Source organism: Nyctibius grandis, chromosome 8 (assembly GCF_013368605.1).
Source record: "Nyctibius grandis isolate bNycGra1 chromosome 8, bNycGra1.pri, whole genome shotgun sequence".
NCBI classification, from domain to species: Eukaryota; Metazoa; Chordata; class Aves; order Nyctibiiformes; family Nyctibiidae; genus Nyctibius; species Nyctibius grandis.
This window is the reverse complement of record NC_090665.1, coordinates 7,047,365-7,060,473: the sequence shown is the minus strand read 5'-3', so window position 1 is coordinate 7,060,473 and position 13,109 is coordinate 7,047,365. Positions and strand designations below refer to the sequence as shown.

General features: G+C 36.7%; 1 protein-coding gene across 1 annotated transcript in view; it reads right to left on the bottom strand.

Annotated features, from left to right (window-relative positions):
• The window catches only part of NAALADL2 (N-acetylated alpha-linked acidic dipeptidase like 2), a 247,643-nt gene that overhangs the window by 59,604 nt on the left and 174,930 nt on the right, over positions 1-13,109 (bottom strand). The window contains exon 11 of the mRNA XM_068406490.1: positions 3,650-3,745. Within this exon, the coding sequence (XP_068262591.1) occupies positions 3,650-3,745 (96 nt within the window). The remainder of the gene's footprint in view (positions 1-3,649; positions 3,746-13,109) is intronic.

Sequence of the window (13,109 nt, the reverse complement as noted above, 5' to 3'; positions counted from 1 at the left end):
TGAATAAATCTCAATTTAGTAAATGCTCCTTTTACAATAATCACCATCCAGCACCAGTATGCCTCTTCCACTGAATTCAACATTTTCTGTTTCCAAACCTCAATTTGATATGATAAAGTAAGTATAGCTTCAAGAAATATATACCAGCTGTGTCTCAAAAATACCAATTACTGTGCATGTTCCAATAGATGTAGACTCATTCAGATCAGGTCTCAGCTGGTCACTAAAGGAACTGAGCCTGTAATTTTAAACACAAAGTCTCTCACACAAGCAGCTGTAAAATACATGCTTCTACATATGGAAAAAGGATTTTTCAGTGCTATGAAACTTAACAATTTTTTGCCTTTTTAGGCAGATTTTTATTTGGCCATTAAGATTTGCCAAAGGAAACAAAATACATGGGTTATTAATGGAAGTAAAAATTATTGTTAAAAATGAATTATTTATTGAACATGGATACTATAGTCAAATTAGCAATCATTGAAATAGAAGGAATTACATTAATATATGAACACAGCGTATTATTCCTTAGCTTGCACCAGGCCTCTAAAGATCACAAAATCTTTAGTTCAGATATGGCAGAATGCGGCTTACCTTCAGACAACAACAAGCTGTCAGCTATGGACACACAATATTTTGGATTTATTTTCCAAGATTCGTATCTCCAAAACCTCACAGGTCTTTCCTCCACTTGAACTTCCTACAATTTGAACTTCTATAATATAATATCATGGAAAACTTGATAAATGACAAAGATTTTCATAGTCTTCAAAGCCATTATTAACAGTGTTTTGTACTACTCTAGTTCTGTAAACAAGGATTTGAATTTTTGATATTTGGATAAACAGTGGTAAAATAACAGGATATGTATCTGAATAAAGCAGGTCAGAATACAGCACTTTCACCCTGTAAAAATTTTAAGTTGAATAAAAATACCTTTGGTTTCAAGTGAGATAAACAGTTTCAAGCATTTTCATAAACTACTTCTGAGAAAAAAAAGCCAAGGAAAATTAACAAATGTTGAATTTATTATATTTGAATATTTAATTTCTTTTAACATAAGAACCAGTTTTGTGTGAAAAGTCTTTTGAAATTACAAGTTAAAATTTCTGAAGCAGTTATGATACCTGTTTTACTTGCAACTGAAATGAAGTGTACATAGTTGGCATATACCTGTTGAGGAGCATTAACTTCCAGCTGAGGAGTGTAAATTCTAACTACAAGCTAACTTCTCACATTGTTGTTTTTTTTTTTTTGCAAATATTAGTAATTTAATATAAAGCTAGTGATTTCTAATCTTTTGAACGTACAACTTGGCCTCATCTGTTCAGAGTACCACAATGAAAAAACAAAGATTTCAGATTAAGGAATATCATTAAAAATGCTTAGTTAACTAAATAAATTTATTGCATTTCCTTTAAATCCTATATCCAAGCAATATTTTTATTTTAAAGACTTCAGTAAGAAACTAAGTCTTGACCACTCAAAACTGTAAGGTTTCCAAGGTGTTCAGAGAATTGCATCAGAATTTTTGTAGTCTCAGGAATACAACTTGCTTTTGCAACTTAGAAGTCTAAATAAAAAGTGTTTTTTCCTTTTAGCTCGTTTATAAAAGTCAACAAAACCCTGATTTCAAAGGTACAAGATGAAATGGTATTTCAGGATATATAACGTTTCTATATTTTTATCCACTTCTAAAATTTCTAAAATAAGATGACTCTTTAGAAGTCAGACTATGCATATAGTCTGTTTAAGCATATGCAGCAGCTTGTCTGCACTAACATGCAGCCACTGGAATCAAACGTAGGGCTGAAAGAACATCTTCCCAAGGAAAAAGTGATATGATGTCACCTCAGGTATGAAGCTGGATAAATCTTACCACACAAAGCCATCTTAAGGCCTTATATAAAATACTGCATACATTTCTGGACATTCACCCAAACAAAATGCTTTCAAACTGGAACAGATGGCAAACACTAGGATAATGGAGGGGCAAAGGAAAGCTCGTCTTCCAGAAGAAGGGAAAGACAATGTCTGGCTTAGCTACTCTGAGAAAAAGGCGGAGGAAGGGAGTGGAGGGAACCAAGACGTAACACCACCATTTTCTAACTATGAAGAAGAGTAAACAGTAGATAAAATTTAGAAAACTTTTGCTGTTCAAGCTGTTCAGAAACTACTTTAAGATCAATTAAGCTAAGCTAAAGATGACAAAATCACCAGCTGAGGATCTCACTCCACTGCTGCATATATTATTCACCTTTACAAAAGCATCTGGAGCTACAGTCTGAAAAGCAAAATGGAAATACAGTCATACCCTAGTGCAATCTTCATCAAGTTTTATGAAAGAAAATTGTAATGCTCAATGAACCTTCTTAAAATAATTTGTATCAATTTAAACAGTAACAAAATGCTTCAAGTCAACTATGTAATAAATATTTTTCTGTTAGTCAACATTATAGAGCAAATACTAAAATACAGATTATTCAGATTACACACGGCCCATCACACTAATTAATAAATCTTAAATTAATTATGCAGTAAATAATCACATACCTACTTCCCTCAGTCTTTGGGAAGAAATTTGGTGAATCTTTTCATTCACTCTGGCATCAAGGATGGCTTAAAAACCATCAATTCCATTAAAAGGGCTTCAAAGAATACTCTTGTCTTGTGATTGTTCCTTAAATGTCAGAATCTGCCAAGCTTCAAAAGAATGTCTAGTAATATGTGCTTCTTAAAAAAAAAAACCCAGGCAAACAAAAGATCCCCTAAAAACCCCAAGATCGGTCACTGTCTATTTTGCCAAAGGTACTGATTCGCCTGCATGGTAAATCTGCACATTGCTGATCTTTGTGAATTTATTTTTGTTGTTGCCAAAAGACATGTTTCAACAGCAGCTGCTTTTCCAAAAGAAGTAGCTCCGAATAAACAAAGAAATATGTTTGTGAGGTCTACATAGCTCTGGTTTATAAGAAATACAATTATAAGTGTATGAATCCATTAAGTTGGACTCATTTCTAGTCAAGTCTCTTTGTAGAAATAGGGCTTGCTGAGTGGACAGAGTGAAGAAAGAGCACTTTCGAGCAAGGAGTCAGTTTGATGGTATTAATAAATAACATGGAGGGAGTATTATATTGGAGCGACAACAGGGGAGTCAGAACACGTTAACTTTGGGAGCGTCCCCTCTGTAGAGCACTCTCCAGAATCATGGGATGGCCACCTCCTCCTCTCAGGTGAGCACACTGTGATAGCTCGTAAAACCAAGTAGCTGTGCATGTGAAGGTGTCCTCGGAGAGACGCCTTCAGTGACAACATTGACAGCAACAAGCTTGCTGCTTCCTGCCAGCTAGAGGGGCTCAGTGCCCTGCACTCATGCCATAAAGTTTCCTGTGAACCACGCAAAATACAACTGAATCACGTAAAATTAAGCATTTGCACATAAAGGTGTTTCGATCACACAAGCTGACCAATGTAACAGTAAAGACTATTCCAAAGGTGAATCTCAATGACAAAAGCTCCACAACTTTTAACTACATTCAAAGTATTCACAGAACCCCCCCCCCCCAGATTATCTTTCAGAATTATTAATAAATTCAGATTTGGCCATGTGAAAGAAAGTATGTGTAAATGAGCTCTCCACTTCTGTTACCTTTGCAATGCTCTCGTGCAGGCTGAAGGAGGGATCCAGCTCTTCAGTTTTTCTTGTATGTACAGGAAAAAGAGCTTCAGAGAGAAAGCTAGAATTCTGCGAGAAAGAAATAAGAAGCCTTTTAAGATTCCACATTGATGTCCTCCTTCAAATGCTTATTGGATTTTTTTCAAAGATTGAAAAACCTTTCAAATTGTTCTTAAGTTTTGCTGATTATTAGAACTTATTTCACTGATCTAATTAACTGATTCTAAGTCCTCGGAAGAGGCAAAAAACCCTGAGTCTTATGACTTTATTTCTGGAATGGCAGTTGTCTTTGTAATTATGCTTCCCAAAGTAGCTAAAAATTTTGCCTAGAGGGAGAAAAAAATATCCACACAGATTTCATTCTGAGGTAGGCAGCAATCAGACATTTTATAAAGTATGTTATGATTTAGTCTTCAGGAGAAAGGTAAACACAATAATCAAAGAATATACTTTTATCTTCTGCAACCGTCCTACTTTTGCATACAGTAATACCATCTACATAATATGGGGTTTTGGTTAATTCCCTAGAATTATACCCTTTAGGCTGGCCACTCTTTTTAACACCAGGCAAACTTCAAATATTATTTGTACAAGATGTTCGCCTCTTCTTGTACCGTAAGAAAGCAAAAAGTTAAGTTGCATATTTGCTGTCACAAGGAAACAACAAACTGATACCCAGGTGTGGACTGAAAAAAAGCAAAACAATACAAAACAAAACCCAAGCTTCAAAGGTGCACAGATGCCTAAAATGGAAATTAGTTTAAACCTATGTTCCTGTACCTGGTATAATAATCCAGAAACTAACCTGAAAAGAAAAATCTTCCTCTACATCCCTATAACTCCTGAGACACACATCCTAAAATCATCCTTGTTTTTGTGGAGCACCTCTAGTTTTGTTCTTTAGGCATGAGCTTGAACTGCCCTTCTCGGTAAAGCTAGGAAGCTAGTGCCCACGTAATCCTCACGTGGTATAAAAATAGATGTAGAGGTACACCTCGATGGACTAAGATGCTCAATTTTGTAAGCGTACTTTGAATACACTTATTGTTCACCAACAGCAATGACTTCAGTACAAAGCCACAGTAACTATAGCCAAAGTTATTTCAGAGATCAGCAGGAGGATGTGACAGTGCATAAGTATCATGACATTCTAAAATGTAATAGCTATGCGCAGTTCTTTTAAACATACTCTTCAAAGTGAACTCCGATGCACAAAGAACCAGAGATACATCCACTGAATTTACCTATGTCCTGAAGAGGAATAAAACTTCACCTCAAGCCCTCTGCAAAACTCTGGTCATCTCTAGGCAACTACATTCAGCATCATAATATTTTGTATCTACTTTTGGAAGGCCTAAATCTTTCCTTGTGCGTGAATCTTATTCTGGGATTTGATTTTAATTTTGGATGCCAGCACCTAAATATATTATTGTGTTTAGCCAGAATAACCTAAGGTCCTTTATTGCATTTCATATTTAGTGTACAATGCACTGTGTGCCACGTAGAATCACGTACAGGCTTACCAGAGGGAATGATGGGGGGCTGTAAAGGGACTACAAGCCTCTCATTAACATCCTTGTAGCGTGTATTCGCATCTGAGTGCTGGGAAACTAGTCTTGTCCTTTGTTTGACAGCTCTGGCAGAATCTCTAGGGAAGCATTCAGTTTCACATGAAGTTAGGCTAGTCCTAGAACTAACATTTTGCATGTGTCTTTTAATGCCAATAAGTTTTTTTTCCAGACAGGGACAGTAAAAAGAATATAAGAAAATGTATCCATTAAGAAAGGTTAAGCAGAGGAGGAGTATGACGCATGAAATGAATATATTTTGCCAGATTCATAATCATAATATTTTATATATGCTAGTTCTGGAGATTTGCATAGGACCCAATAAGAGAGTACCCCAATTCTGGGTGCAATTTTTATGTTCTATAAATTTATGTATAAAATAGCACTAGCAGCAATAAGAAGCTGACAAAATCCCTGGCTCAGAAATGCCTAAAAAATCATGAGATTATAATACGATTACATCTCTATGAAAATAATTTCCAAAAATGTCTAGAGCCTTTTCAGATTGAATTCCAAATAAAATTCACAGAAGCCCATGGTCATGTATTTAAGATGAATAATTCTTCTGGTTCAGATTATTTCCCAGACTGTGAGGCAATACTGACAATGTTCTGGAAGCATGTCCTTTTCAAATACCAGCTTCTCATCTATCTACTAGACTAATATTTCTTCAGATTCCTCCTCTTGATATACACTGATCTTCAATAGCTTCTGGCCTTATTCTCCAAAAAAAGATTCATACTCTATACTTGCAAAAAGTGAAGCCCCTTTTTAGGGGCATATAAACCTGTTAATGATGCCCAACACATTCTTCAACAGCCATAAAGTTATTTGCATTCAGAGATTGCATGCTGAGAGTGGCCAAATAAAGCTTTGATTAAAAAAATATTAAAACTGATCTGAGCTTTAACAGGATTGATTCGTAAGGCTGGGACTCCACTACCTTCTCACTTGCTAAAAACACTGTAGGGTTTATCATTTTAAACATCAGGAAGTGAGCAAACGAGAGAGACAAACAACTTAGATGCTTTGTTCTGGCTTGTACAACCTCTTTTTATGTGACTGAACTTTGCTCTTTTGCATGCTGGGTTCTAAGCCATACAAAGACTGAAGAAAAATAGTACTTTAGCTAAAAGAGCTGTTAGCTTCAATTCAAACAAAAGAAGTTAAAAAGCAGCAGAGAAAAAACCCTACCCTCTTCCTCGAAACAATATAAAGTGTCTTACTCATGTACCTCTGTGGGATAAAACGGTGGTATCTGACATACGCCTGCTGAATTGGAATTATGTTTGTACTACACAATGCAGTACATCGCATGGACCCAAGAGCTAGTTCTTAATTGGGTACAGCGTTGTTAGCTCTCTTCCAGAACAAGTTGGGACACAAAGGCATTATAATTATAGCAGCGATGTGATATGCCAATATGCTCTGTTCAAAACTACTCAACTTAGGTGCAGTTCCCTCCCGATGCTCAACCCACCTCCTGAGCTAATACATTCACAGCTAAATTAAGCTGCTTTGAACAGTGTGACATGTCTCAAAGATATGTTCAACAAAACTCAGTGGAAGGTATGTCTCAAAAAGGTATGTTACGTTGCTGGTAATTTTGCTTGTTCATTTTTTCTACAAATTAATGCCTCCACGATCAATATTTTACCAGTATTTTCATACATTTCTGGAAGATTATTTCTGGTAGGAAGCTCCCACCACTTTCTTAAAAAAATAAAAATAAAAAATAATTAGCACCGACTCATATAAATTTTTGTGTTCAGTGATGTATCTGTGTGATGCATAATTTGTCACAGAAGTATCAAATAATAAATGAAGTCATTCTTCCCTTCAGAAAACTATCTGGGTTTTTTTAGATCTCAGAGAGAAGATGCACAAAGTCATTTACTATAAAGATAAAATACATACTTCAAGATTGATTCATAACGCCTATTCATCTGTGTTTTAAGCCTGCGTACTAGTTTACAGAGACATGTCATTTGACTGGGGGGAGGTTGAGGAACACTGTCATTCTGCTACTGTGGGGCTAATGCTGTTCATCACCATTCACATAATAACTTTGCAATCAATAACTTAGAAAGAATTACATTATTTATACTCATTGTTGAGTAGCTTACTGAGAGTCAGTGAAGGGAATGATTACTGAAGTAGATTTGCTACACAAAATCAGATTATCACTCCACCTAGATAAATATACTTTGTCTGGAATCTAAAACTTGATGGATCAGATGCCTGTAAAGCAGGGAAACACCACTTGACCAGCTTTTATCGCACCTTGCTCTAGACACACACCTGCGGAGCACAGGTTAGGATTCTAGTTGTCCTACACTTATCTCACATTCAATGGTGAGAGATACAAACACTGAAAGTATAAATTCATAGCCATTCTCTTAATCTAGGTGCCTTCACAGAGCAGAAGGTCTTGCTCCTCTTACACAACTTAAATGAAAAGAAATTCTAGGTTGTAAGTGTTCGAATCACACAAGTGAGTGGTGTCACTGAACCCCAAGTCAGCTAGAGTTCTGACGTGGATCAGTTCTGGTATCTCCCTGGAAGCAAACACCTGAAAAGACAAACTTTATTTTTTTTAAAAACTAGGTTTTATGAGAACAGAATCCAGGACAACAGCCTTTGTTAAAAAGCAAAAGTACAACAAAATAAAAAAGACTTTGTAAATAACTTTTGCCTGTTGTTTCTTTGCACAAGGAGTTATTATCTTTATGTTGCTCCCCAGCCCAGTAACACCTTCGGTGACTTTCCTCTTTGCAACAAACTCAGCACAGTCCCTGCTAGAATCACCAGGAAAAGAGTTTGTTTTTTGTTTTCCTACCTGTCCTGTCGTCAGACTACAAATATGCTCCCTGCTCTTCTCATCAGTGCCTTCTGTATTAAAAGGCTTGGGGATATTTTTGATTTTTATTACTATCCCCTTCTCGCACCAGCCCAGTTGCTCTCTCATTTGTTTGCCACATCTATGCTCTGGAAAACTCTCCCAGATTAGTATGTTCCTTCTCTGAAAGCCACTGAGCAATCAACCCTCTTTCCAAAGGCTTCCAACCTCATTGAGACCACAGCAGCTGGGCAAGGTAAACAAGTAGCCTTTGCTACTGCCTCAGTTGCTGGCTTTTAAAGGAACATAAGTAGGCAACGATCAGTAAATAAATCAAAGCACATGGTGTCATCAGAAGTGGCAACTCATGATGGAATCAAGACCTTGCTTGCTAAGATCTTGAAAAGGAGTCATACAGAATCACTGCTTCAAGCAGGCTTGAGTATTTTTTCACGATTAAACTTTCTGCCCAGGAAACAAAGCCTTTGCTATAGAGTGCACATGAAATAAAACAGATGACTACGATTTTATATATTTGTACATATTTATAGATAACATTTATTATTTTGTGTCTGTGTGTTATTCTGTGAGTGTGTATAGACAGATAATACTTGCAAGTAGTTAATCCAAGATTACTATCTGAAATAACCTGCTGACATCTGAAATATCTTGCTCTGTGCTTACAAAGGGAAATGTTTAGAACAGTTGTTGTTCCTTTTTTTTTTCATAAAAGACAGCTCCATAAAGAACTACTAGAAAGGCAAACATACTCTGTTTCTCTTACCTTTTATCATCTTTCAAGCACTATGCTCATCAGAGAAAGCTGCATGAACTTTCCAAGTAACAGAAGTCCACTCTTTATCCCAGGGAGCACATGGCAGAGACACTAGTCTAGCTGACACTTCAAGAGTACCTCTCAGCGTTTAACAGGAAGAGTAACAATTTCCAACAGCAAGAAACTGAATCAAACTCCTCGTTTATTCTTTCAGCAAGCTCACGAAAACAAGCGAGTGTTGTTTTTTTTTTTAACAGCAATTTGCTAAGCAAGTTGCTAGTAAATACACACAAAGAGGCATGCTAATCCAAAGAGCGCTAAAACCAGCTATCTTATTCCTTTATGTTTTTCACCCACAGCAGGAGTTACAGCCACCGTTGCTGTCTTCTTACCCTCCGACACTCACTTCCTAACCAAAATTCATCTGCCTTCACTTCTAGTCAGGCACTAGTATCACCCCCACTTTGCACAATGTGCAGCTGAATGTTCTCAAGATTACATCAATTTATGGAAAGACTTTTTTCAGGTCAGACCACTGTGAGACACCCTAAAATTTAGGAGACCCAACTTCCAGTCATGCCTTTCAAAATTTTCTCCTCGCAGGTTACTGCCATTTGTAAATTGTTCTGTAGGTACATAGCTATCCAAATGGATTAAGAACATTTGCTCTTCTGATACGAAGTTATGTTTTTATCATGCAATCTGTACAACCTAGAAAGGACCACGCCAATAATCCTTGAATTCCCAGTGTAATGATTTGGTTTCTCTATAAGCTCTTCAGAAGATAAATGAACAAGCATAACATCTATTTGGAAGTGGGCTTCCAAAACCCCCCTTTGTCTCATATTCCTTTTGGAATGATCAGTTAACCTGATCTTTTCAATACTCATTTAATGAAGCATTCTGTGAAATTAGAAAGACATGGATGTTCCACTTTTCAAATAATGGGTCACTTCTGATTAAACTTCGATTGAACATTCAACTTTCAATCTTAAAACAAATTGCCTCCTTTTCTTTTTAATTTGAACCCAATTTCCCGCTGCCCTCAGGTCTTGTGACAGTAATTAATTGATTTATGAATTGATTAAACGGGGATCGAAAACACAGGAAAAAAACCTTGAAAACCCAAACCTGGCTTACTCTTGTTTATTTATGATGGACACTTGCACTAATATTCACTTATGATTTACTCGACTCATTTTTCTAACTTAACTTATCCTTCCTCACTAATTAAGTGAACAGAATGCTTCACCTTCTAAAGGTACTAAATTTGCCATCCCTTGTGTACCGTCTTATAGCATACCTTTAATTTATATGCCAACTTTCAACCAACGCATTTTAAATCATGAACAAAATCCCACAGCACTTCTGGTGACTTAATGTAAACCAGAGTAAATACCAAGACATACTTTAGAGATCTATTTTGCTAGTTTTTGAAAGAAACATGAAGTGGAGGTTTCTCAATAACACTCAGACTGGAAAAATGCAGTCTTTAGTCTAAAGTTCTTTAATCAGTTTGACTTCACCCTTGTTAGTATTTGTCAGTATTGTCCATATTTGTGCTAGCTTTGCCCTTCAGCACTTCAAAATATTTGTGCCACCAATTTTGTATTGCACAAAAGTAAAAGACTCTTAGGAAGGTACAATAGAGAGCAAGCAGCTAGAGCAAAAATCCTTCTAAATTTATGCAGGTAGGCCAAAGAGTATAAACATGCTAATCTAACACTGCTAGTCTGCAAAGCAAATACAAATAAGGACGGAAGACAAGAGAAAGCTGTTTATTTTCTTCATGTAGACCAAAGAATAATGTCTCGCAGAGGAGACTCTAGGGCTATAAAGCCTCTGTTGCATCAGGACTGAGAATATAATCTGCTACCTGCCCACACATACATATATATGCTGTGTCTGTTCTATGAACTATTAATCTGTTTCACTCTTTCTGCCTTTTTGTAATACTACAGCATGTAGACTAGAATTGCAGCAACTTAAGGGACACACACACAAACATGCAGTGTCTGGTCACTAAAACACAAAGCAAGTAGTCAGTGCTTACCTTCAGAATCAACCTGGGAAACAAGTTTAGTGGGAGGCTGAATTCACCTGCAGAGCAGACTCTATGAAGTTATGCTAGTGCCCAAAACTATTACCCAGAAATCCAGAAGCTTACAATTGCATGAGCACTTGTCTGCATCTGTATTCAAAACCATTGCCAAAAATTTGCCGTAGCATGAAGGAGAAAGCCCCGTCAGAAGAAAAGATAAAGAGAGAGCAGTGAGCAGAACAAAAACACCTCCGAAATCTGCACTGCGGGCTCTCACTAATTCTTTTTTCCATTTTACCCTAAGTCAAGCAATTGGCATATGGTGCCTTGTCAGCAAATATACAATTGTATTCCTTTGTGAAACAGGTGTTTCACCTCAGCTAGGCTAAAAGACCAGCTCTTCCCCATTTTCCTTTTTTTTTCCTGGCAGGGTGTAAGAGATTGAACCAGAGGTTTGACTGGAAGAAGTATCAAAAAAAGAGTAATGGAAAAGGGTATCTCATAGACTAAAATATGGCTTATCATCAGCTATCTGGAATCCTTTTAGTTTGGGAGGGTGCTGCAGACTGCAGCAGATTTTTAAACAGATTTACTGAAAAAGTGGATTATCTAGCACAGAACACACTGAAGCCGAAGGGTGGTTCTCTAATGTGTGGGTTAAATGGAATCAATGGAATAACACCAGGCATTAATGCACGGCATGTAGGATTTCTCACTAATAAAGGCCCTTAAAGCTGCAAATATATCACAGAAGGGAGTCCATGCACTAGTAGGCTGACTTTTCCCTTTCTAGGAAATGCTCTTGACATCTAATTAAATATTCTGGCCAAAAATCCACAAAGCATTATAAAGCAATATAAAAGTTGGTTTTCACTGGTTATTACTTAAATGGAAGAAATAAAATGTGTACGCTTTTAAATTATTTTTAGAAAGCAAAGCTTTGCAGTTGCCACAGCCTGAGATGTGTCAAAAATCTCATTCAAAGTGAGAATGACCTTACTTTGTGAAAATGGGCATGTCAGAAGGAGTTTCTGACAAGAGGCTTTTCCTTGGTATTTTTACCATTTCAGTTTACTGAAGAAACTTTTAGAAAAGAAACCAAACCAAATCCATTTTCTGTTTTAATGTTCTGGTAAAGATGCGCACTGACCTTGTGATGTCAGCAGATGCTGGACAAAATAAGCAAGGCCTGCCAAAGCAGACTACACAGAAAACAGAAGAGGCATAATTGGAATCATTGCTGCACAATTTATTTTATTATTCAACTGAATTGTAGCCAGAAAGACTCAAGCCAACAGTCATCAGACGAGAAAAGAACATAAGCACTTTTCTCTCATCTCTTTTAATTTAACATTTTCTTCCCTGCATTAGTAAGTGAATTGAAATAATCACTGCAAAGCTATAAATTCACAGACTGCAGCACAAAAAAAGCAACTTTTAAGATATCAGGATACTTGTCTAGCTTTATTCCTCTCTAGAGTTCTCCCTTGATGCTTTTTAAACTGAAGGCAGAATCAGAAGTTTAAGTAGGAGGAAGCAGCCCAAGCCAGAAATCTGGAACCTCACAGAGGATCTTCCCAAAGTTTCAGAAGGTCAGAAAGAGGAGGCTCAGTTCAGATTCACTACATGTAAGAGAGAACACCTTTTTCTTGGATGTGTGGTGTGAAGGACGTAAGAACATTTTGTAATATTTTATGATCAACTATGAGCATTCAAATTATGCAGAATACATGCAGTGCCAGTAAGATCATCCTAACAATGTCCTGCTAAAAGCCATGAATCCCAGTGACAGTGTCATTCATAATCACAAATATTATAAAGGACAATGCTTTTACTTCCTGATTCTATGCTTCCTATTTCCAGTTTTTTAGTGCTTTAAAAAAACTATTTAAGTTATTATGCTGAATGAAGAAATCTGATTTTATCCAGTGGACAGATCCTGTGTAGGTGGGAGGCTCACCATTTTGCAGTAAGAATCAGAACTGGCTTTTGCTAAGAACAACAATAATGTCTTCAAAGACAATATTTCTTTATCAAAAGCCTTATTAAACAGTTCTTTAATAGCCACATCAAACACTGCAAAAGTTCTGCTACTTATTCCAGATACCCTGCCAGAAGATTTTTAGTTGGTCTGTTGAATTTAACCACTCAGAACAATGGTAAAATTTTATCTTGAACGCAACATGCCATTTGCTTCTCCAGGAGGGAGA